Below are 27,297 nucleotides of genomic sequence, written 5' to 3' on the forward strand. Positions count from 1 at the left end.
TATTTAATTTTATTATTTCTTTAATAAATTGCACTTGGTCTTAGAGTTGCTGAAAGTGTGATTGCGCTTTTCAAAAATTGCCATTTTAGCATGTATATGTTTGAATCCATTGCTAAGAATTTCATTTTAGATGAAATTTAGGAGATATTTTAGATCCGGACCCTTGGCTGAATTTTTCTTTAATATCAAGAATATTAACGCAGACTTAGAGACAAAAGAAGTTACAAAATGCAGTCTGAAGGGTGTGGGTGCTTATGATCCAAGATCACACTCGATAATTTTACAGAGATGAATTTCTAAAATTTTTAAATACGAAAAGGCAAAACTGCCTTCCATTTCCCCCTTCCTATATAGGTTAAGTGAAGTAACAAATTAGGATATGATAAAAAATGAGGACTGACTAATCTCTTAAGATTCGAGGTGTCCATAAAAGGAAATGATAAAAAGGAAACACAGGGAAACTGATACATTCTTCATTTATTATTTTTCTAAAAATTCATAAAGCAACATTACGGCTTAACCTGTATTGAATGATCTTTTTTTGCCCACTCCTTCCCAAATGTCAACCTACATGACATAATTGCCCTTAAAAAAAAAAAAGTTTGTCTATAATTACCTCTTTAATTTCCTTGTCATTAGGTATAATTTAGTATGTCTGAATCATTTTTTGTTCTTTTCAACATTTTCTGAGCATTTATAATTTCAATATTTAAGAAGGCACCCATAGAGAAATCCTGGAAGGTGGATGATCACAGATACAAAACATGCAAGGCGTCCAGCTGTGGGTGAGCGACCAGAAACTCAGGGAAGTCAGTACTAGAATGAAAAGGAGGAAAGAGTTTTCAGGCTTGGAGTAAATGATGTTTATTTCTGGTGTTGGTTATCCTAGTAAGTCAGTAAAAAAAATTTTGTAATGGAACATGTAGTTCGGCCATGTGTCAACTCTGTCTTCCAAGTGTATTACTTTTGCTCTTCTGTCCAGGATGCAAATCTTGTTTCTTACTCTAGAGGTATTTTTCTCAATCCAAGATTTATTTCTTTACAGGACAAGTGACTTACATGGTATACATGGTATTAACATCTACAAGCAGCATGCATTTGAGAACGTGCTCCAAAGTCCTGAAATCTTAGACTGAGAAACCTTAGAAAATTTCTATCCTAACCCTGTGTTTCAGGTTAGGGAATTAATGTCAGAAGATGTTAATCAGCCAAGTTCTCATTCTAGCAGAACTGGGACTAGAGCCAGGTGCCTCTGCCCAGCCTGATGCTTGGTGGTCTAGCTCACAGTTTTATTGAGTGTGTTATGTGGGTTGTTCATTGAGGTTTAATATGCCAGTATGCTGTTTGACTCCAGTTCTCATGCGTGTTTCAAACCTTCTCTACTCTCATTAAGCCCAACCAAGCCCTGTTCCTGTCATTCCTAACAGATCTCTGGTCCACAGCTGCTAGATTGATGGGTCCTCAATTTCTTTCCAACTCTACTTTATAAACCACAAATTGTTAATCTTGGCAATCGAAGACTAAATGAAATTCTCTTATTTATCTATTTTTTCTAATGTGAATTTATCTATACATCCATTCAGTAAAAATTTCTTGAACGGGCAGTTAGGGTTCATCGGTGAGTGAAAATAGACGTGGTCTCTATTCTCATAGAGCTTCTGGTCTAGAGGAGGAGACATACATTAATCCACTAATTAACTGATGAGAGGCTAATTACAGCAACTAAAGGAAGGAACACGTTTCCATGATAATCTATAATAAAGGAGGCTGGCTTGAACTGTAGTTCTCTGAAGTTCAGAGAGCTTCTCTAAAGAAACAACACTTGACCTGAGACCAGCAGCGTGGATTGGAGATAACAGAGCTCAGAGCTGGGTGTCAGGGGCACTCTTGGCAGAGAAAGTAGAGTTTCCTCTTGTGGGGGGAAAAAGCATGCGGAGTCAGAAACTGGAATAAGGCCACTGCATAGGGGGAGGAGGAGGGGAGAAGGACAGAGGTGAGGCCTGGGAGGTAGGCAGGGCTGGCTGAGTCTCAAGTGCATAACATTTTAGACAATATGCTAAGAGAAAGAGGCAGCCTCTGAGATTAACCTGATCTGCCATTCGGTTTTGTCTCTAAAAGTGATGGATGTTTGCTTATGCTTAGAATTGTTTTTTACTACTTCATGTTGGAATGCTTTAGAGAAGAAAGAAATATATCCTCTAGAGTATGTATGACACTGTCCCAACGTTGGCAGGTTATAAGTGATAGATGTAGCTTCTCAATGTCACAGAATTATTATAGCCACGGGGCCATTGCCCCTGTATGGGAAAAAGGATAGTGAAGCTGTCATGGTCTTTACCTCTTGACTGTGCTGCTAGGTTTGTGCAAGCCAGAGACAATGCTCAGTTACTTAAAGCTCAGTGTTTTAAATGTTAAAGTAAAATGTTTACTTTGTGAATTAAGGGACATAAAAATGACAGTATCACAGTCCTACCCTTTAGGAGAATAGATGATATTCTTTCTCACCTTCTGTTCTTTTCCAAACAGGCCAAACTCAAAGAAAAGATACATAGTTGAAAAAAAGCAACAGTTTTTTAAAAAGTAAATATAGTTAGCAATATAACAGAACCAGGCTTTTGATAGAATCATCATTTTCTACTTTAAATTTATTATTAACTTTGAAAATTCCATTTATGCTCAGAGGTTCAATATGTATGCTTGTTAAGTTATACTTTGTCTTAAGTTTATACTGATCGTAGATTTTTTTTTTTTTTAAAGAGAAATTCCAGGAGAAGTGGAGAAAGGAAAGAATCAGATGTCCCGGGGCTTAGAGTTCATAAGGGCTCATGAGAGTCCATGCATTGGAGTGGATACTCCAGAATTGACAGGGCCCTTGAAGAGAAAGGGAGAAAGGCCAACAAGAAAATCTCTAACCCAGAGAAAGGACTGGGACCTACTTATTCTGACTGCGGGTGGGAAAAGAAGGTCTCCCATGAGAATTCAGAACCACCCTATATCTCAAACAGGTTTAGAGTCCAAATCTATACTACTTGCATTGTGGAGCAATTCAAGTTAAGAAATTAACATGTAAATCAGCCTCTGTCTATTTATCTCCTTGCAGTACCTGGAAAAAGCAAACACAAATCTGCTGAAGGGGGCGCGGTCAGTTCTACCAATCAGGCCATAGGGATTCCCACAATGTAGTTTAAAAAAAAAACAAAGTCTGATAACCCTGAGTTAGTATGAATCAGTCAATCAATCAATAACACAAAGGAACATTCCACCAGAAGAGTCCTCATCACTAAAATTGAGAGGAATTAATACACTAGGGTAGTGAGACAGTGCAGCAGTTTGAAAGATATTATACAATAATACATTTTAAATGGTTAGTGATAGATGGATTTGAAATCATAATGAGAGAATAAAATACTTTGAGAAAAAAGGTTAGATTTGAAAAAGAACCATATGGAACTTCAATAATGTTTTTTAAGTCATTGAGATTAAGATTGCTCTGGCCAAGTAGCACACTTGATACAGCTTGAAGAGAGAATTAGTTCGCTAAAATATGTTAGAAAATTACCCACAATCCAACACAGAGCTATAAAGAGATGGAAAAGAGGACAGAGATTTTGAGGACCCAGTGGCTATAATGAGATGGTCAAACACAATTCTGGTAGGAGTTCTAGAAGGAGAGAATAGAGAGAATGGAGGAAAAGAAAGGCTGGGAATTTTCCAGAATTGAAGAATAATATGAATTCTCAATTTCAAGAAGTACAGAGAACCTTGAACAGGCTAAATAAAAATAAATTATTATGTAAATTATTACAGAAATACATTATATTTTTGAGATGTCAGGGTATAGAAGATTTTTTTCTTAAAAAGTCCCTAAAAGCAGGGCTTCCCTGGTGGCGCAGTGGTTGAGAGTTCACCTGCCGATGCAGGGGGCGCGGGTTTGTGCCCCGGTCTGGGAGGATCCCACATGCCTCGGAGCAGCTAGGCCCGTGAGCCATGGCCGCTGAGCCTGCACGTCTGGAGCCTGTGCTCTGCAACGGGAGAGGCCACAACAGTGAGAGGCCCGTGTACCGCAAAAAAAAAAAAAAAAAAGCCCTAAAAGCAGAAGCCCAAACAGGAAAAGATTGATAAATTTGACTGCATTAAAATATTAAAGTCATATTCAACAAAAGATACCATATATAAAGTTAAAAGACAATCTACTGAGAGATAATAATTGCAGTACATAAAACGGTTAGAAGACTAGTATCCAGTATATAAAAGAGCACCAGAAATGATAACCAACCCAATAAAAAATAGTCAATGATTATGCAAAAGTAATCCACAGGAGGTAAGACTCATATGACCAGGGAGCATAAAACAATAATGATGTCAACTTCACACCCAATGTACTGGCAGAAATTATTGTCTGTTAGTACCAAATACCAGAGAGGATTAGGGAAAATACAAATTCTTTTACCATGCTGGTAGGAACAAATCAATAACTGTCTATCGAGAATCAAAAGGAATAATTTCAGTTCTAGGAAAACGTCCCAAAGAAACTCACACATATGTGCAAGAAGGCCTAAAACAAGGGTGTTTATCACAGTAATATCTATAATAGGAGAAGTTGGAAGCAATGATAATGTCCATAGTAGCCTGACAGACAAAAAAGTCGTGTTCATTCAGATAGCAGAACAGTATACAAACGTAAAATGACTGAATGGGATTTATATCTGACACCATGATAAACCTCAAAACATACCGCTGAGTGAAGAAACTAAGTTGTAAAGTGATACATGTATGATTCCAATTTTATAAGAATTAAAAAAATATAAAACAATACTGTATGTATATTAACACATGTAGTCAAAGTATAAAGACAAGTATGTGTGGATTTTAGAATAGTGGTTAGTTCTAGGGAGGAAGAGATGAGAAAGGGTTGAGGACTGGGCTTTAAATTATATTTTTAATATAGAAAATTATATCAGTTATATCTGTGTCATGGGTAACGATTATCTGTTATATTCTGTTGTTTTAAATATATTTGAATTCTATTATAACTTAAAATAAGATGTTTCAAATGAGCCTGCAAAATAAAAATAACATACAGCTAAGGGTGATGAGCAAATGATCACTGGTTATGAAATATGAAAGAATCTTTCCAGGAGCCAATCAGGGCACGAGCCTGTGTTCTAACCTCTTGGACATGAGCAAAGGAATGTTACCTTTTAAATTTAACATGTTCGTTTGAGGGATTCTGTTGCATTTTCTGCCAAAGTGGAAACATGGCTTTTGGATTTGTTAAACAAATGGTGTTATGGGATGATTTCAGGTTTTTTAGGATGCTCTCCCTGACCACGGAAGGCACATTACAAATGGCAGGTTATAAATGTGGCTAGTCCTTAAGTGACCAGTCCATCAGGTAAGAGAGACCAGGGCTCTGAATTCATAATAAATTATTGATAAGAAGTAAAGTTTTCCTGGGTTTACTATCTATGCCTAGCTCAGGAACTCTTGCCCTACAGGTGGATTTGTTGGGTGCTGTAAGCAACAGTAGCCATCAGATTAAAAGGAGGCAGGCGTCCACCTCATAGAATTACAGTTCATGGCATAGAGCACCCATGGGCCAATGAAATCAGTGGTGTAACACCTCTGTCCTTTCCTCTCACAGCCTTCCTGGATCTTTCCCCCCACAACCTGAGATGCTGCCTTCCATGGAGATTTTAACCATAGTTTGCACAAAGAAATTGGAAATGGAGGAAATTTGCAAAATCATTTCAATTATTTGCAGCCTTGTAGATGAAGTGACTTGTGCTAAGTGCCAAGTAAATACTTCAAAACCAGTAACACTGGTCAGCTGAATTTTCTTACCAGTTAGTATTGGTGAAGCTCCAGACAGTATCTGTTTTATTTAAATAAACTCTAATTTTAGAATAGTTTCACATTGACAGAAAGCTTGCAAAGATAGTACAGATAGTTCTCATATATCCCTTATCCAGTTTCCCCAATTGTTAACATCTTACATTACTATCTAGTAATGTATCTACTATCTACTACTAAAACAGCAATTTCTACCTGGTTTGGAGATGTGGACACATTTTATTCACAGACTTGATACCTCAAAGATTTTTACTGACATGAAAGTATATGGCAAAATTAAATGGTATTTTGCTTATAAAGTAACCTGAAAATAAAAACTAATACCTTAGCAAAATAATGGGAAATCTTTTAAAATTACTGATAAAGTTCCTGTTGTATGTAAGTGCTCAACAAATATTTGCTGAAAGAATGAATAAATGAGTTGAAATGGTGTCTCTATATATCCTATTGAGAACCTCAATTTCCTAGAGCTTTCAGAAAAGATCAGATTACCCCATCTATAACCTGTTCTGCCATACCCAGAATTGGAATTATTGCCTTTATGTAATCTAAGGCATAACATTTTTTTTTTAAGAAGGAAATTCCTTTTTTTTTTTGTAAAGATTTTTTTGATGTGGACCTTTTTTTTTTTTAAGTCTTTATTGAATTTGTTACAATATTGCTTCTGGTTTTCTATTTTTTTTTTTCTATGTTTTGTTTTTTTTGGCGAGGCATGTGGGATCTTAGTTCCCCGACCAGGGATTGAACCCGTACCTCCTGCATTGGAAGGCAAAATCTTAACCACTGCCAGGAAGTCCCTAGGCATAACATTTTTAATATCATGAAATTTTGGTATTTTGGTGTTTCCTTCATCTATCCACTTACTATTTTAAACTACCAGTGGGTACCAGAATGCCTATTTATTTGCCCAACCCTCTGCATTATGGTGAATACTAAGTATAAACTTTGGAACTTTTGCTTTTTCCATATCCGTTTTCTTTCTTTAAGACTGTAGATATTCCTCAGTATATAACTGAGCAATGCCAGATCCTATGCTGTCTTGTCAAAAAAGTTTCATTTTTCTTGGGATACCAATATTAGCATTAAATATTGCATGGAAAAATCCTCTGGTAGTGGCCAGATATACTTGTGAAAAGTCTTTAATCCGAGTAAATAGAAGAAACTCGAATTATTTCATCAAGAAAAATAAAAAATTATTTATTTGGAAGGTAAACTGTTCAGCAATTAATCTTTTTATGTTTTCAGAATTCAGCTGTGGAAATGGTTTTGTCAAAACAACTTTCTCTTGATGTTCAAGAAAGCATGAAAACCACTGAAGATGAGCAGAAAGTCAATGAGCTGCAAAATCAACCTTTAGAATTAGATGTTATGTTAAGAAATGAACAATTAAAAGAGATAGAGGTATGGAAACAAGAAAGATACTGACAACATGATTGCATCATTTATCCAGTACAATACAATATATTTTAATTACCAAAAAATTGCTTCCACAGAATGAAAAGTCTTATTTAACCTTTGCCTGATGATCAGTTTGGTAACTGTATAATTATGTGCTAATCAGTAAGTTGTATACATCTTTCCATTTAAGAAGTGTAAGAGTTTAATGAACATTAGTCTTCTCTTTCACAGAGTTCCTAAAATCTTGCTTATTCAGTAAGAAAATTGGGAGATTCTGACTTGCCATCATTCCTTTTCTTAGTCCTATGTATTTTTCTGATTCTGACAAATTCCTTTTATTTTTCCTGATTATCAGCATTATGGGATACTCCTTCTTTGTTTTTACAGCTGTGTTTACATAGCTATGGAAAGGCATCTAAAAATCCAATACATGACCATGTTTTTTAAAATGACCCTTACAATTTTAGCTAAGTTTACGTAACAGTAAACATGTATTTTTTAAAAATGTATGTAAACATGTATTTTTTTAAATGACCCTTACAATTTTAGCTAAGTTTACGTAACAGTAAACATGTATCTAAAACAGGAAAGGGAGGGGATGCATGTAAGTAATAAAAGAAGATAAATCTTCTTTAGACATTTTAGAATCTTTTAACATAATAGGGTGACCAATTTGCTATTAAACATTAGACCAATGGTGAGTGTTAGTCTACATTTTAACATGACTCTAGTAAAAAAAAATCTTTTAAATGTCAGGACCTTAGTTTCTCTGTGTGCAAATGAAATATTTAAAACATCTTCTTGGGATAGAATGTGTTACTGAAAGGAAAGAGCAAAGGGAAAAAAAATAAATGAGTTAATTAATGAGTGAATGAGTGAGTGTATATTTATTGATTTCCTTGACTTGTTTTTAGGAATTATGTACCCAGTTGGAAGCAAAGAAAGCAGCCATTGAACCACTAGAACAAATTGAATATCTTAAGAAAGCAGAAACAAGTGCCTTGTTTCCCCACAGTGAAAGGTATTCAGTGCAGCACTTGGACAATCTGCTTCAGGCACTTATTACTTTGAAGAAAAAGAAAGAAAGCCAATACTGTCTCCTTAAAGATTTTCAGGAACACATCATGGCAGCTGAATCCTCGATGAAAGCCTTATTGACAGAAAAGGAAAGTCTAAAAGTGTAAGTATAAGAATTTAGGATGTGCATTCTTTGTGTTCAACCATAGGCTCCACTGCCTTGGACAGGCCCAGGGTGTTAAGAGTTTATACTATTAAAGAATATTATGATTTTAATACTACAGTGTGGAAATTAATTTCATATGGAAACCATTGAAGAAAATTCTGTTGGTTTCATGCAAAAAATATATTAATTTTACAATTAAATTATATTAATTTTACAAATTAATTTATTAAACTATTAACTCACACTATAAATATCTGCGAAATAAGTTTAAGTTCTATGGAATTTAGCATTTTTTTGCCAAGAGATTATTCTAAACTATGGGAGGGGGGCAGAAACATTATCAGTACAATTGTTTAATATTAACATGCTTGGTTTAAATAGTTTGGAACATAAGGAATATATATGTATTATAATGGTTTCTTTTTACATGTGTGTACTCCTTTTGGCGTTGAAAATGATGGCTGAAGATTGTAGATATAGTCATAACTTGTAAACATTTTCTCATTATTAAAAAGTTTTATACTTTTGCCTAAATGGGGTTCAATTTCAGTGACATCCTTTGAGGAAACAATTTTATATTTAAAAGATTAGCCTGATGATTATACCTTCTTAGTCAATATCTTTATCATTTATTGTTGGTAAGATGATAACAAAGGGGTTGGATGTTGTAATTTCGCTTAGTCCTAGCCTAACTTTTTACAAGTACTTTACAGGTGACAGAGTACTTTTACATAATTCTTCCCTTCACTTTTCACTCCCTTCCTGTGCTTCTGCATTTTTATGATACTCATTTTATAGACAAGCTTTCTACATTGTCACACATTAATTGAGAGCTAGATTCTGATTTTTATTTTAAGGACAGAGTATTCTTACAGACAACCTAATCTTCTCTTCTGTGAATTCAAAGCAGAATTAATTTCTTTTAATGACAGCTAACCTCCTGTTGATGTATAGTATATATTAATCAGCTCAATTTTTCTTCTTTTGCTAGGGGACCACTGGACAGTGCAACCCATATGGACAAAATTAAAAGATTACTGGTGTCAATAGAAAAAGAGAAAGATTCTTTAAGCAAGTTGAAAATCGAATGGGAAAATTTATCAAACTGTCTGACTGACATGGATAAGAAGTTGTTGGAAAGCCAGATGAAGCAACTTGAACATGGTTGGGAGCAAATGGAACAACTGGTCCAGAAGAAGTATTCTCAGCAAGTGGTGGGACATGATGAGTTTACGCTTCTCATGAGTAAGATCCAAGACCTCGAAATTTCTCTGCAGCAGCAGCAGCAGTGTCTGCAGTTAAGGCTGGACTCTCCAGAAGAAGAAGGGAATCAAAGCATGGTTGCCTTGGCCACTGAACTCCAGACTATCAAGCATAGATTTTCTGTGTTCAAGGGGCGAGCTGAACTTCATATGAAGAGGATTTGGGGAGAAAAAGAAAAGAAAATTTTAGAAGATGCAATAAATAATTTGCAGAAGCAATTGGAAGCATTGGAACCATTAAACATAGAGGTGGAAAATCAGATCAAGAAGTGTGAAACCAGGTACAAGATGAAAGAGGCTATCTTATGGGTCAAAAATCTGTTAGGTGAACTCGTCCCTACCATTTCCCTTCTCCCAGACAATATTCTTTCACAGATCAGAAAATGCAAGGTGGTGCACGATGGCATTCTAGATAAGCAGCAGGTTGTGGAGTCATTGGTTGAAGAGGTTAAAGGTAATATTCCTAACCTTACAGCATATGAGAGCAGTGATTTAAATAACCTCCTACAGGACTTACAGAATCAATACCAAACGCTAGTTTTAAAATCAACTCAAAGATCACAGCAATTAGAATTTAAATTGGAAGAAAGAAGCAAATTTGTTGGGATAATAGGGAAGGTTCAACTTTCACTTCAAGGAAATGAAACACTGATGATCCCCAAGATGCAAACAACCTCCACAGAAGCTGAACTAGAACATCAGTATGTCACTTTGACCATTTCTAAGAAGGAATTGCAGGAAATTGAGAGTGTAATCGCAACACATCTTCAGGAACAAACAAACATCTGTAAAGATCTAAGTGTATTTGAAAGATTATTTCTAGATGATCAATTGAAAAATCTTAAGACTAGAGCCAACAGAACACAAAGATTCATTCAAAATAAATGTAATGAAGTAGAACACAAGATAAATTTTTATAGAGAATTTCATGAAAAAACATCTGTGCTTCAGAAGGAGGTTGACCAAATACAGCACAATGAACTGCTACTAAATGCAGAAATAAATCCAGATGTTAAAGAGGAGTTGTGTCGTCTTAAAGACCAAATCACTGGTATTCGATCTAGTATCCTACAAGTATTGAAACTCAGAGAAGTGTTTGACTGTATAGGACTAAATTGGGATTGGTCCCAACTTGACGAAGTACAAACCCAAATACTTGAAAAAGAAAAGGAACTTGAAGAAAAAATTAAGCAGTTAGATACATTTGTGGCAGAATATGGCAAATATCAGGCATCACTAGGTAAACTGAGGGCTATGCATCTGCAAGTTAAGGAAAGGGCTGAAGCACTGCTAACAACGCCTAACACCCCACCAGAAAGCAGTCTGCTCCATGCTCAAATTTTGAGTCAGAGAATCAGGAAAGTCATGTGCTTGTATCATGAAATAATCAAGAAATTAAGTGAAAATAAGGACTTTGATGACTCTTTCAAAGAGAAAGAAATGCTACAAATAAAGCTGTATACAGAAGAAAATGATAAGTTACACAAGGTTCTCCAAAATATAGTCCTGGAATCCCAACCGAAAGAAATGGATGAAAAGAATTTTCAGGACAAACTAGAAAATTCCTTACATGTTTTAAATCAGATAAAATCTCAGTTACAACAGCCTTTACTTATAAATTTGCAAATTGAACATATTCAAAATGAAAAAGTTAATTGTGAAATGTTTCAAGAGCAAGTTCAGGCAGAAATGGATAGCATTAAAGCTGTGACTGTTCTTGAGAAGCAAAGAGAAGAAAACTCTTCTGAAGCTAATGATGTGGAGACAAAATTACATGACATTGAAGATCTTCACATGCAGCTTAATGCAAGCATTGATTCGCGCACAGTAAGTTTTTTAATTAGGTGGTTAATGTATTTGTTGTAATTTCATGATTTTATGTTTTACTCTAGTTAATATCCACATTTCTCAAGAAGTTACACGTTCTATAGAAATACTCTGCACAGGAGAATAGCCATTTTAAAGAACTTCAAAGGTCCAGTTTATAATCCCAACTCATTCTACATCTAAATACAGTTCCTTACAGTTTGGAAAAAGATGAGTTTGATACCTTTATTTCTATATCCCTCGTAGCTTCTGTTGAGCTCAGAACCGAAAAGCTTGTGATTTTTGTTTGTTTGCTTTTCAGAAATAATAGAGTGTAGTGGAAGAAATATGGTATAAAGAACACAAGATAGGGCTTCCCTGGTGGCGCAGTGGTTGAGAGTCCGCCTGCCGATGCAGGGGACATGGGTTCGTGCCCCGGTCCGGGAAGATCCCACATGCTGCGGAGCGGCTAGGCCCGTGAGCCATGGCCGCTGAGCCTGCGCGTCTGGAGCCTTTGTTCCGCAACGGGAGAGGCCACAGCAGTGAGAGGCCCGCGTACCGCAAAAAAAAAAAAAAAAAAAAGAGAACACAAGATAATAACTCCACATTTATTTAGAACTTACAGTGTCTAGGAAGTGTGCTGAACACTTTATCTTTAATCCTCATAGCAACTCTGTGAGATGGGTGCTATTATTAGCCCCGTTTTAAAATAAGGAATTTGAAGCTCAGAAACATCAACAGTTTTCTCAAGGTCTTGAAATAGTAACAGAACCAGGATTCATGTTGAGATCTGTGTTATTTTAGAGCAGGGGTCATCAAATTAAGGCCCATGGGCCGAATTTGCCCACAGCACCTGATTTTGTTAATAAAGTTATATTGGAGCACAGCTATGCCCATTCCCTACTGGCTTGTGTATGGCTGCTTTCCTGCTAAAACAGCAGGGCTGAGTAGTTGTGACAGTCCGTATGGCCTGCAAAACCTAAAATATTCGGTCTGACCCTTTACAGGAAAAGTTTGCTGATCTCTGTTGCAGAGCGACTACAACAAACTCCCTCCTTTCCTGCAATATTAATAGGGTAGATATCTTAGGCATCATTTAAACACACTGTTCTTAATATAATGCCCTTCACTGTGTTTTCAGAATTGTCACACTGAATTTCTAGAACGGGGACGTTAACTCCCTTCTTTAATTCAAAGAGTTGTTAGACAATGTATTTGAACTATTTTGCTAAGGTATAAATGCTATAGAAATATAAAGTCATATGAACCCTAATACATTCTTTAAATTGGTACTTAACAAATTCTCTGCTTGATTTTAATACAGTTTCCAGAAACAATGTACATAAATCCCCAAAATGATATGTTTAGAGCTGGACTGGAAGGGACCTCTAAAGTTATTTATTTCAACTATTTGTTATTTCAGTGAGAAGACTTGAGGTCTGGAGACATTAAGTGATGTGCTCAAAACTAAAGTTAGTGGCAGAGCCATTAATTTAAAAATACAAGAGGTTTGGTGGCGGTGGGGGGTCTTTTCAGTTTTCTTCCCACAGATATTGCTTAAGGTTATATACATTAAATATATTCAATTGTTTTATGTAATTCATAGTCTAATACAAGAGTTCTAGAGCAGGAACATATATCATTAGACATGATTCATGAGATGTATTTTTAAATTTAAATTAGATTTCTTAGCAAATCTGGAAACCATTTTCTTTATGCAAAGAAAAACTTATCATTTTTAACTATTAGTGTAATATTATTAAACTGTAAGTGTGAGATGCTCACTCTTTACGACACAGAGACATATTATGAATGTATCACAAAAATTCAAGAATGACAAAAGTGTGACGGTTTTCATCACGGCATTTAATCTTCCATTCACCAGAATGTCTTGAATGATGCTTATGGAAATATGGCACGCTATAATGAAGCAGTCTCCAGGGCCATGGGGCTCATCACTGCCCTTGAAGCCATCATTGTATCCCATAGAGTAGACCTTGATAATCCAGAAGAATCAATAGAGATGCCTCGCTGCAAGCAAGAGGAACTGAAGTCCACAATAGCAGACATCCAGGACCTCACTGAGAATTTGGGGACTATATCCAGCCCAGAAGCTAAACGACAACTTGAGTGTACTTTACAGGAATTAGTTTCTAGGAACTCAGCCATGAGGGAGGCAGCCAAAGTAAAGGAAGCTGAAGTAGAAAGGTAGGTACTTCTTTCTAAAGGTAATGCTTTAAGAACAAAATATAGATTTGTTTATAATTAACATGTACACATTAGAAATAATTTGGAAAATATGGAAAAGTAAGAAAAAATCACTAAGGAAAACCATGGCAAATATTCTACTGCATTTATTTCATTTTTTCTTAATTAACATTGAGTACTTAAAACAGAATGTTTATAGAAGTCTGAGTATGGTATAAAGAATGATGATAAAACAAACACCTTTGTACCCAAATGTTCAAAGATAAACATCATGATTTTTGAATTCTCTTGGGTACTCCTTCCTTCTCCTCTCAAAAGTAACCATTATCCTGTTTTTTATTTACCATGTCCTTGCTTTTAAAAATATTTTTACTACGTGTTTGTGTCCTGTTTTCATGTACATGTATTCTTCTGTGACTTCATTTTTTCAAACTTACCATTATGATCCTGAAGTTTATTCATGTTTTTGTCTGCAGTAAAATATTCACTCACCCAGCTGTTGGTAAACATTTGGGTTGTTTCTAGTTTTTGCATTCACAAACAGTGCTTCTAGGAACATTTGCAAATGCAAGAGCTTCCTTTGGGTGTATCACTAGGATTGTGATTGCTGGGTCAAAAGGTATGCACATCTTAAATTTTTAATTCCAAATGATTTTACCCATTTCTACTCAAACCAGCAACATATTAATGTTCCATTTGTCCCATATCCTCACCAACACTTAATGTTGTGAGATTTAATTTTTGCCAGTCTCATGGTTAAGTGATACTTCATTGTGGTTTTAATTTGCATCTTTATTACTGTTAATGAATTTGAGCCTCTTTTGTGAATATTTCTTCATCTTTCATATTTCATCTTCTGAAAAATGCCTGTTCAAGACAATTTTTATTGGGTTGTCTAGCTTTTTCTTATTGATTTGTAGGGATTTATTCTACATTTTGCAGTCTAGTCTTTGTGTTATATGTGTTACAAATTATCTTTACAGAGGGGATGTCCTAATAAACATCCATCCTGGGTGTGCTCCGGGCTTTATCCTCTGTCCCCAGCATTCTATGTGAAGGTCAACAAAACTGAAACTCGACAAATGTCCCAAAGTGAAAAACTGGCCTTGGAGCTTAGCTTATTTCTCTGTATTTCCACTTTTACATAGTTTGGGGCCTCTGAATATTCCTTAATTCTTTGCCACTTTATTATTGTGTTTTAAGAATTTTAAAAAATATATCTTTGATACCAAATTTTTTATTGTTTTCAGTGGGGGATTTAGGTTGTATGTTTTGTATACATAATTTTATTCAGTGTTTTTCTTAATATAGCACAAAATTGAACTATATAAAAATAGGCTGCTTTTGCTTTACTTTATAAAATGAACTCTTTTCCTTATTGTAAAAAAACTTCATATAAAAGCAATTGTAATTATTATATAATATTTTATAAAACGAATTGTTGTAACTTACTTAACCGTATCTTTTGTTAACATAAAGTGTGTTCTGATTTTTGCCATTTTAATTAACAGTCTAATAAGTAAAAAGATTTTACTGTGTAAAAGGTTTTATAAGGTATAGGATAAATTTCTTATGTTAGGATTGATTCCTTAAGATTAATTGCAGAAGTTGGATCAAAAGATATGAGCATTTTTAAGACTAAGTGGTTTTCTACAAGAATTGTACCAATTTACACCTTATTAGCAGTGCTCAAGAATGCAGTTTTCCCGTTTAGGTGTTTTAGGAACAGTCTTATCTGCCTGTTAAAGTTTGCATTAAAAGTCTCATGCAGGTCCTGTGAGGAGGAGGTAGTCAATAAATATTTGTTGAAATACACTGAGTAGCAAAAAGAGAATTACATTCTATTTTTTACTAAGTGTTCAGAATGCATTCTGGGAAGTTCAGAATTTATTGTACTAAATAAAATTTAACATCGCTTTTTTTTTCTAACTGTGTTTCACTAGGTGTCTTGAAAATTACAAAGGCTATAGAAAAATAAAAGAGAAAATTTGCACTAACCTCAGCCAGATGGAGACAGTTCTTGGGCAGTCCATGTCCCCATTGCCAATGTCATACAAAGAAGCTTTAGAGCACTTGGAACAGAGCAAGGTAATAGAACTTGCAAATCTCAGTAAGACTATGTACAAAAAATTGGCAGAAAGAGCAGGTGGTGGCATCAGGGGATGTGGCTCTGATATGACCCACAGAAATCTTCAACCTGAGTTGTACACTCAACAAAATTCCTAAACCAAAAGCCATGGGGAAAATGAGGCATTGGTTCTGAGAAATTTAATCATTTGGGTTCACAGGACAGTCTTCTCCCCCGTAGCATCCTGTCCTTATTAATCATTCTTTCTAAAGCGTTACCTTGCATGTTGTTTTGTTGGACATCGCTGGATCAATGACAGAGCATTTAATGCAACTTTCAGAAATGCTAAATTCTGGTTACTTCTTATACTCTATTACTGAGCAATTTTAGTTTTTGCATATATTCATCTGTCACAGTGTATGGTATTATGTTATTAGCATTTGGATGAGGACATTCTAAATCTTCTGTGCTTATCATCTACCACAAAACAAACAAACACAAAACCAAAAAATATAAATAATGTGTTGGTGGTTGATTACAGTAAGCATTGTACAAATTAGCTATCTAGTAAAATACGAGACTTACATTAAAATAAGAAAATGAACTTCTAGGATATTTACCATGGAAAACACATTTTTACTTAGAAAAATTGGTTTATAGGTCATTATTTGTCCCCATAGTTCCAAATTCATGTGCAGTATAATAATACATAGATGCTTCTCATCTGTCTCAAACTGACTTCCAAAAGGACTAAAAAATGGATTATGTAATACTTATGGATGATTTTAAAACATTAATTGTTCAAGACTAAAATAGTTTATAAGTTTCAGAATAGTTCTGACTTCAGAAAACTTATCCCTCCTATTCCTTTTCTTTTCTTTCTTAAGGCCTTGGTGTCAAATCTTACGTCAGCCAAAGAAGAGCTCATGAAAGTACGACAGGTCCTCAGACACCTGAGACCCATGTGCACAGATAGTGACAGCCTCTGTTTACTCAGAAGCACATCTGCTCTATGGGAGAGATGGCTGAGTTTGATGGAAGCTGTTAAAGAATGGGAGTTGTGGTGTGAAGAACTGAAGCAGGAGTGGAAATTTATCCATGAAGAAGTAAGTGCTTTATTTGCAACAGTCAAACCATACAGTTTACTAACACATGTCATTTAAATTGTTTTATTATTTTCATTTTTTTTTAATATAAAACAAGTCCTCAACCTGTACCATTTGTTTACATCACATGTATGGAACATGTAAATGTTTATAGAGATCAGGTCCTAGCAAAATAATCTCCAAGGAATTATTCAAGAATGATTCAGATTCTTTCATGACAGTGGCATTTTTTTGGTGTCAAATAATTCTTAGAAATAAGTGGCTACTTGCTCATAGGAGCTTTAAAATCTTTATCATGCAGATAAGCTAAGCCCTCTTAAAAATGTCTCTCCACCACACTAGGTTAGAATAAGGTAATATTCATAATAACCAATTAATTTTGAAATTAATTACAGTGGTTAACTGTGGAAATTAACTACTATTGTTAATAAGTATTGACCTAAAAATATGTATGATGTTCTTTCTGAAGACTGTCTCAAAGAAAACCTCCATAATATATATCGATCACAGATGTTAATTTAACCATGGTTGAAGCCTTAGGCATCCCATACATTTAGAAAGAAAATTTTAAATAGTATAAAAATATCTTAGGGTATTCTTTAATCTTTCCAAAGGACCAGGTATAAATGAGGTACAAATCAGAACATTAAATGAAAACCCTTCTCTCTTATTCCTGTTAAAATTTCTGCTGAATTTACTTAAGACAAATATAATCAATACTTGATTAGCAGTAGGTCACATTGCCTTAGGATTTAAACGTTTAGCACTATCATATTTTCCTGCTTAAAACTTGTTATTCTTGAAAATGAATATCATTTTGATGGTGCTGTTGGGGTTTGGTTAGTAAATAGTCTCTTGAAAGTTAAAACTCCAAGGAACTTTGTAAATTGTCCTTTTAGCAGGGCCACTAGCCTCCAGCTCTTTCCCATCCACAATGGCATGGTTTACTGAGGTCCTTCTGTGCAGTGTGTTCCTGTGTGCTGTGCTAAGAAGGCAGTTCAGGGAATTCCCTGGTGGTCCAGTGGTTAAGACTTCACACTCCCACTGCAGGGGGCACGGGTTCCATCCCTGGTCAGAGAACTAAGCCGCGAGGCACGGCCAAAAAAAAAAAAAAAGAAGAAGGCAGTTCATACATGATGCCGCTGAATCTTGGCATGGCCTTCAGGAGTTACCTATTATCACCATTTCCTAAATGGAGAAGCTGAGGCACTGAGAGATTTAAGTTGGTACAAGCCTCCAAGCTAGTGATTAAACTGGGGCTATAGGCTGGGGGCCACATCTATTTTGCTCACACTGTAATTTTAGAATCTGAACAGGGCTTTGCACTTAGTGGGCACTTAGTATTTGTTGAGGGGCAGCTCTTATTCACATCCAGGTTTAGGCTAATCCTAAGCTTATTGTTCTTCTTATTTTATTACATTATCTTTCTCTTGCCCTCTACCCACTGGCAATCATATTTTAGTAGTTATTTAATAGTAGTTATTTTTGTAGTTATCCATACAAGCATTTGACAATATCTGCTAACAAAATGTGTTTTTCAAAGAATAACACCAACAAAATATGTTCTCACGTAATAACAATAATAACAACAACTGCTAACACTTTATGGGCACCTAATTGAGCACGTGTCAGGCATAGTTCTAAGCACTTTACATGTATTTACATTTATCCTCGCAAGAATCCTATGAGGATGAGATTATCATTCTCATTTTATAGATGAAGAAAATGAGACACAGTGAGATTAACTTGCTCAACTTCATAAGTGATAGAAGATTCAAATGTACACTCTGTTTTTAACCACTAAACTGTCAACTTAAATGATTTTTACACATGTCAAATTGATGTAAGATTTTAAAATAGCTTTTATCCATTCAATAAAATTTATATCATCTAAATACCTGTACATGCAAGATTCTGTTGGCATGGTTGGTGATTTTACATCTGACAAAATGAATTTCTGTTTTTAAAAACGTCCGTACTAATACAACAATCCAGTATCTTTATGGAAGAAAGGTTTTGTGTAAGTAGATTTTTGAAAACTTAAATGCTTGTTTAAATTTACAAATTCAAAAATTAATTTAAATTTTGATTTACCATTTTTTCCCCCTAAAATCTTACCTCCCTCTTTTCTTAAGCAGAATCTGCTTAATTTAATTATTCATTTCTGGTTATTCAGGATCATCATTTTATGCTTCACTGATCACAGTGTGCTAGAATAAAGGCACGTCTTCAAAGATATGGGAGGGGTAAGGCTGTCTTCTTCCCCTTGTACCAAAGATCCCAAAGTCTTTCCTGTTTTAGTTTCTGTTTTGGCTGCTTACAGGGTTTTCCGTCTCCTTCTCTGTGTTTACTCTTGGAACAACTGTGGTTCCTTCTCCCTTTCTAGACTCAACTTTATAACTGACTGTGAACCTAAAAGTTCTATAACCTGTCCAAGGAAAATCATCCAGGGGCTGAAGAGTGAATGCATAATCTTTATGGCAACTATTTACTTATTTGGGGGCTGCCATCAGTCTTTTTGGTATAAAGTTTGCTGCGTTTTGACAAGTACATACAGTCACATGACCACCAATGAAATCAAGACTTAGAACATTTCCACCACCCAAGAAAGTTCCATATGCCCCTTTGTAGTCAGCCCCTTCCATTACCTCCAGCCTGTGGCAATTATTAATCTGTTTTGCCATCTTTAGAATGTCATATAAACAGACTCGGATAGTTTGTGGCCTTTTGAGTTTGACCTTTATTCCTAAGCATAATGCATGTGAGATTCATTCATGCTGCTGCTTGTATCAGTAGTTCATTTCTTTTTATTCCTGAGTAATAGTCTGTCAGACTCATGCACAGCAGGTAGTTTATCCATTCACAATTTGAAGAATTGCCTGGCTTTTGGATAAAATTATTGTCCTAAAAAAAATTATTCTTCCCTCTTGTGTTCTCCTCCTAATGACTTACCAGCTTTACAGCAGAGAGCAGAACCTGAGACAGGGGCTTGTAAGCAGGTGGTTTATTTTGGAAAGTGATCCAAGGGAACAGGAATGGGAGATAGGAGAACTGACACAGGAAAGGTTAGAGCCTTTAGTCGCTTTACTGTTATTGGATCCTGGTTGCTGCAGTTGCCCATTTATGGTTATCGCTGGCCATGGAAGGACCCAGAGATGCTCCATTAAGTCCTGGATTATGGACATAGTTCGTTCAACCCCAGTGTGTACTGGAAACCCTAGGTGGACAATTACCTCTGTCAACATAGCAATTCCTTTCTTTGCATGCTTGTTCTTTGGTGGGGGAGTGAGGGGACTGCTAAATGACCCAGTGGAACCTGTATCCCATTCCCTGGTGGAAGTGTAGCTGCCTGCTTGAGACCTAGGACTTCAGTTCAACTGAATTTAGGTTTGAGGGGATGGAAAGCACAAATTCCATAACTGGGTCTCTTGGAGAGGGGCCAATCTACACATGTAGATTGGGTACACATGTACCCATGGATTCTAGTGATTGGGGACCCAGCTGGAACCTATGGCCCAAGTGACAGGGCAGCTTATGCCATAGCCTGGTCCTGCAGCACTGCCTCCTCAGCACTGGCGGCATTCTGATGAATGGATCTGAGCAGTAGTCACCAGTATAGCATACACGGCTGCCAAAATCCCAAAAGGCCCATACAGTGCTGCACCTCTTTCTTGGCAACAGAGGTGCAAGACTGAACAACTTGATCTTTACCTTATAGAAGTCCCCTGGCATGCCCCAGACTACCAGCCCCCTGGGAACTTAATTGATGCTGGGGTTCCTGAATTCTCATAGGCTTTATATCTCACTCTTTGGCATGTCTTACTGGACATCCAGGTCCTCATTTAACATTTCAGTTAGCATGATATCATAAATGTAGTTGACCTCTGTGATATTCAGTAATGTCAAGATTGCAGGATGCCTGACTCTGTCTGAACGTAGAGCAGGAATGTTGGCAATGCTGGGAGAGAATGTGGTAAATGTACAGTGCTGCTGAGGAGAGGGCCAGAGGATTTGAAGAGGGAATAAGAGGGACCTGATTTTCTGTCTTTGTTCTGAGTTTCAGGGCTAGTAGAACTCCACTTTCTAGATATTTGATTTATTATTGATAGGTTATGTATTTCTGAGTTCTTCATTTAGCTGTGGTTGAGAAAGACATGAGCAGTCCAGTAATTTGGGCTGCTTTCCCATTGGTGTAGGTGAGTGACAGGGTATTGAGGGCTTACTTTTTTGAGCATTGGATGTGAAAGAAAAGAGGCCTGTAGAAGAAATGCCCTACCTCTTCTACTTCATGGATGCAGTTTGGTGGAGTTCATTCTAATTAAGGGGTATCTCAGTCAGGAGAAATAATTGCTTTAATAAAGCAACTGAAATTGGAAGGAGAAAGAAATTATGAAAATACTCAGTAGCATTTCCTTCAGCTCATAACAGCAATACTTCTTTTTTTTTTTTTTTTTGCGGTACGCAGGCCTCTCACTGCTGTGGCGTATGGCTCACGGGCCTAGCCGCTCCGCAGCATGTGGGATCTTCCTGGACCGGGGCACTAACCCGTGTCCCCTAGCATTGGCAGGCGGACTCTCAACCACTGCGCCACCAGGGAAGCCCAGCAATACTTCTTTTTAATCACACATATACATGATCAATAGCTGGGAACTATGGGATTGGGATAGTGGAGAGATAATACTCCCAGCTGGACGAAGACAAATATTACCTTGAACTGGGATGTGGCTTTGGGAATCCTTTGAAGAGCCAGTATGTAAAAATTATGATTGCTGAGTCCTGAAGTGGTAAGAGTATATTTTACTTATTTTAGCCCCCCCCCTTTTTTTTTGCTTATTGAATTAGATTGAACGAGAAGCAATTATTTTAGATAATCTTCAAGAAGAACTCCCTGAAATTTCCAAAACAAAAGAGGCAGCCACCACCGAGGAATTCTCGGAGCTGCTGGATTGTTTATGCCAATATGAAGAGAATGTGGAGAGGCAGCAGCTGTTACTGGCCCTACTTCTGCAGCGCATAAAAAACATCCAGAACACTCCTGAAGGCTTAAGGGCTGTGGGAACTGTTTCTGCATCTCAAGAGATTATGTCTATGCAAGAACGTTGCAACAAGTAAGATTTATGAAAAACTATTAAGGAAATATGCTTGACAACTCAGGAAAAATTGAGAAAATATTTAATTTCTAGAATATAAAAATATTATAGAACAATGACAAATGATATGACAGAATCAAGTTGTGTCAACACTGATAGGTATAAAAATGATGGAAATTAATTTTTTATTGGAGTATAGTTGCTTTACAGTGTTGTGTTAGTTTCTACTGTACAGCAAAGTGAATCAGCTATACATATACATATATCCCCTCTTTTTTGATTTCCTTCCCATTTAGGTCACCGCAGAGCATTAAGTAGAGTTCCCTGTGCTATACCATAGGTTCTCATTAGTTATCTATTTTGGAAAAGATTAATATTAACGATAATTAAGCACACATTTTCCATCCTGGTGTTTCAAATTTTTTTTAATGTTTGCTGTTTTTCTAACTTAGTAATACATATTCATTATAGGAAGTTTAGAGAATGTAGATAATTATAAAGATTAATATAAAAACCACATTTAATTTTACCACTCATCAACAATCACTACCAATCACTCATCTTTCTTATTATGGCTGTACTTTAAAAAAAATTGTGATCATAATACTATACTGTTTTATATTCTGCTGAACCATTTATAAGCAGATTATATTTATTTTCCTATGCTATTAAATGTTCTTTAAAATGTAACTGTATAATATTTCACCATGTGGGTATGCTATAATGTACTTAACCAAGTCCCTAATATAGAACCTTTAAATTATATGTAATTTATTTTACTTTTATAAAACACTGGAATGAATTTTCTTATGCTAGAATCTCATTGTGCATCTGTGATTACTTCATTGAGAAAGATGCCAAGAAGTATGATCATCAGGTCAAAGGATATATCACTAATATCTTTATAGCTAGAAATACTTACCAGATAGCTCTCAGGAAAGATTTTGCCCACTTAAACTCCTCCAATAATATAATGGCTGCATCCACAGTAAGTGGGGTCAGCTTGGATAGAAAGGCTAATTCCATCATCTATGACTCCAAGGGCCCATGCATGACTTCATTCACACCTCTGAGTCACGTTCAATTGAACTCAAGGATTACAAGGAAAAAAAATATGGCAATTGGAATGTAAAGTGTGAAAAGAAGATATTTTGGGATTAAAGTTTTAGAGAGTTTTTTTTCCTCTTTTTTTAAATTAATTTTTATTGGGGTATAGTTGCTTTACAATGTTGTGTTAGTTTCTGCTGTACAGCAAAGTGAATCAGTTATACGTATACATATATCCCCTCTTTTTTGATGGAGTGATAGAATTTGATGTATGTTTGTATATATAGTATATATACCATTGAAAACTGGTACTTTTCTCTCAGGAAAAAAACCTTTTGTGAGCTATGCAGACATTATATTAATTGTTGAAATAAAACTATTACACAGAAAAGTGGGATAGAGGAACAATTTTATTCTGATGCTATATTTTAGACTTTTCCAGAAGGCTCAAAAAAATAAGGACTTGATGCAGAATGAAATCCAAGAAAGACATGCCTTTACAAAAGAAATAATTACTTTGAAGAATTCATTTCAGCAGACTACAACTTTTTTCCAAAATATGGAATTACAAGACCACCCAGAAAAGGCAGAACAGCTTGAGGTAAGTGAGGAATGAACTAGTGAATGTGGCTGATACAGGTCTGAAATCTTGAGTCCAAAGTTCTTGGAGCAGAGGTAACCCTGTGGCTAGTGTAGAGGGAATCTAGAAGAAGAAGAAAATGTGGGCAAAGGCCCTGTGACATGGTGTGGGCAGAGCCACAGGAGATCAATATGGCTGGAGTACAGAGAGCAGAGTTGGGACTAGGTCAGGAGGTAGGCCAGCAGCCCTTTTCCAACCACATTTCAAGTGTGTTTGGTGTACAGGGGTCTCAGACCACTCTTGAGTAGTATGTAGGACTGCTCACTTTATAGGATATAATATCTAGTCTCTGAGAGGGATAGAACTGTTTTTACTCACAGCACTTGCCACCAAATGTGTGAGCCTTTTTTCCCCCCACACCAACCTATTCCCCAACTCTCCAGACACCAACTGGGACACCAATTCAATTCTGCCACTAACTATAAAGAGTTAGTATTGACCCCCAGGTTAAGGGCTCAGTCCCACAAGTCTGCCTCCGCTTCAGATGCCACCCGTACTTCTTTTTTTTTTTTTTTTTTTAACATTTTGAGAAATGCTTTATTCAAAAAAATCATGTAAATATTGTCTTCCATAACTTTAAAAAGATGTTCAAACAGAAAAGAGTTAACTTGAAAAAGCTATTGCATAGAAAATGACACAATACAAATAACAGATTTTACTTTGATATGTAAATATAAACTAGAATAATCTTGATTACAGAGAGACAAAATCATATGCCTCCATAGAAGAAAATTCTTTGGTTAAAAATAGCCAAACTGCTTTTCCCTCATACTTTCCTTAAGACATGAAATCTATTTTTTTAAGTATTTGGATTCCAAGTAAAGAACTTCACTTTTTTCTTTTTAAATAGAAACACCACCTGTACTTCTGACCGACAGGCTATAAAACAGCAGCTCCCACGACCCCATCCTCAGGTTTATAAATTTGCTAGAATGGCTCAGAAAACTAGGAAGGCACTTTACTTACTATTACTGGTTTATTATAAAGGATACAACTCAGAAACAGCCAAGTAGAAGACATGTATGGGGGAAGGATGTGGAGCTTCCGTGCTCTCTCTGGGTGCGCCACTCTCCCAGCACCTTGACGTGTCCATCAATCCAGAGCTCTCCAAACCTTGTTTAAAGGTTTTTATGGAGGTTCCATTAATAGGCGTGATTGATTAAGTCATTGACAGCCCTTCTCCCCTCTGGAGGTCTGGAAGTGCGGTTGAAAGTTCTAGCCCTCTAATCACACAGTTGGTTCCTCTGGCACCAGCCCCATCCTGAAGCTGTCACCCCCCGCCCCCACCACCAAGAATCTTCTCATTACCATAAACTCAGGTATGGTTGGAAAAGACTTGTTGTAAATAACAAAAGACACTCCTTTCACCCCTATGCAGGAAATTCCAAGGGTTTTAGAAGCTGTGCCAGGAACCGGGATGAAGGCTAAATGTATTTATTGTATCACACTATCTGTGCATAGGCTAAGGGTCATTTTCCGAACAATCTCTTCTCATTCCACTAGGTGGTAACAGGCAAAAATGACATTTGACAGTTTGTTCAAAAGTTGCATGCTGTTATTCACCAGAGCTTTTGGTATCAATGTTGCAAAAGGGAACTTACTCTCCCTCACAGAGGCAGTCTTCATGGGGAAGCCATCTAAGTGTAGCTCTGAATGAAGACCTGTACTCCGGGCTAGGTCTAGATAAACGAGGAGCACTCTGTACCTCAAACCCTACCTTTCTCTGAATGGTACTATTCTTTAACTTTTCCTCTAGACTTGTTCTCTGCTGAGGGCTAAGAAAAGGAAAGCAGTGACACAGCACGGAGTCATTCAAAATTGTAATCATTCTTCAATGTGGTGACTCAATCCATTAACACAGATAATGCTACTGAACAGCTACTGTAAAAACAAAAGAAAACCCAAAAAGCCACAGTAAAGTCAAGAAGTATTTTTCCACTTGATCTTTGGGAAACTTTCCCAAACAAATGAGTTTCTCCTTTATAATTAGTGCAGGAGTACGTAGATCAGATTCTGTTTCTAGGCCACGACCAATAGACTATTTGTTCAGGTTTCTTTTATCTCCTAAAAACCCACATTCTTTGCAAGGAACTGGAACCCTCCCTTTTGAAAGAAGTTGAGCTGTGCTGGGCTGTCTAATTACATGAAAGCAGACACTTCTGCTTCAAGCACAGGGCTTTTAGTGGCCTTGAATCATTGTGATGATAATGTAGGAAGAAGCAGAAATGGCAACAAGTTAATAATAAAATAAAACTTTTTTGAAACTTTTTGCTGCTTGCAGCTTTTTAGATCGAGACTGCTACTGAGATATAACTAAATCCTAGAGGTACTTTAGAAGCAGGAGATGTTGTAATGTCTTTTCAGGACAATGGTTTGACACTATGGAGAGATATCAAGTTTAATTCTTACAAATTAGAAAGCATCATCTGACCAAACTGAGTATCTCTCATGCTTAATCAGCTTGTATCAATAGTGAGGTTTTGTCATGCAAAGTTTGCTCATTTAAATCATAAAGATGTGCTGGAAAGCTGCTTTCATTTTTAGAGTTAAACTTTTTCTCTGTCCTGTGAGCATTTGAAACTCTTGATTTTTTAGGAGCTTCAAAGCATTCTTAAGAAAGGGAAGCTAACTTTTGAGAATATTATGGAAAAACTGCGAATCAAGTATTCTGAAATGTACACCATAGTCCCTGCAGAGATTGAATCCCAGGTGGAAGAATGCAGAAAAGCTTTAGAAGACGTAGATGAGAAGGTAATAATAATGTTTGTATTCGTGTTATTATTTATGGAGGTGAATGAATATAAAGAAGAACATATCATTTAAGATCACATTTTCATTTGCCTTGATTTCAGCTATGTCTGTTTTTATAGAGTTTAGTTGAGTGATAATTTTGTGTATTGATACTGAGACGGAGTTGCTCTAAGTAAGTGACACAGGTAACAGAATTAGTCTATTAATTTTTAGCTGTCAAGATGCTTAGTTTTTCTTCTCTTGCATTTAAAAATAGAGTTACATATTGGCTTTTACCTGGCTTTTTTTTCCTCCGGAAAATCACTAAAATTTTGGTCATGAATAATACTTTGCTTTTAACATTTTGAAATTGCAACCAAGAACAATAAGAACACACATTTCATAACTTACTAGGAATAGCACTTAACACACAGTGTCTTTCTAATGATGATGGTAACATAATTCTCACAAAGCATACCCAGGCAAATCTTTATACCTGAAAGTCCAGGTTGGAAGAAAGAATGGGAAATGGTTCATAGTACTTGGAGACATAGGAGTTTAGCAAGACAATTTTATTGCGTTATTTAAAGGCTGCCCAAATCCAACAACAAAGAACAAAATTCTGTTTGGTCCAGAAGAATACAGAAGGATTTTTGTATTGCTTTTTGAAGCCTAAAATACCTATAATTTAGTAAATAAAACATATTAATTGCACACAAAAAATCACGTTCAAACTTGTGACAGATTTCTTTGGAAAATCTAACCCATGTAAAAAACATGTAAACTCCTAGTATATATTATAACAAATCTTGTTCATTTGACATACAAGATAATCTATTATGAGGAACTTCCTCAAGAATCATGCACTATTGATTTTATTTTAAGAGAATACTAAATGTTTTGATA

General features: G+C 36.1%; 1 protein-coding gene across 11 annotated transcripts in view; it reads left to right on the forward strand.

The window, feature by feature from the left end:
- Window positions 1-27,297, forward strand: part of SYNE2 (spectrin repeat containing nuclear envelope protein 2) — a 351,205-nt gene that overhangs the window by 190,274 nt on the left and 133,634 nt on the right. For all 11 annotated transcript variants that reach the window (XM_081228103.1, XM_081228110.1, XM_081228112.1 and 8 more), the window contains 9 exons: window positions 7,099-7,254; window positions 8,166-8,431; window positions 9,426-11,523; window positions 13,388-13,710; window positions 15,654-15,798; window positions 16,666-16,884; window positions 21,727-21,992; window positions 23,454-23,622; window positions 26,257-26,412. In XM_081228103.1, coding sequence (XP_081084229.1) covers window positions 7,099-7,254; window positions 8,166-8,431; window positions 9,426-11,523; window positions 13,388-13,710; window positions 15,654-15,798; window positions 16,666-16,884; window positions 21,727-21,992; window positions 23,454-23,622; window positions 26,257-26,412 — 3,798 coding nt within the window. The remainder of the gene's footprint in view (window positions 1-7,098; window positions 7,255-8,165; window positions 8,432-9,425; window positions 11,524-13,387; window positions 13,711-15,653; window positions 15,799-16,665; window positions 16,885-21,726; window positions 21,993-23,453; window positions 23,623-26,256; window positions 26,413-27,297) is intronic.

Source organism: Mesoplodon bidens (genome assembly GCF_964165515.1).
Source record: "Mesoplodon bidens genome assembly, chromosome: 3".
Classification (NCBI taxonomy): Eukaryota; Metazoa; Chordata; class Mammalia; order Artiodactyla; family Ziphiidae; genus Mesoplodon; species Mesoplodon bidens.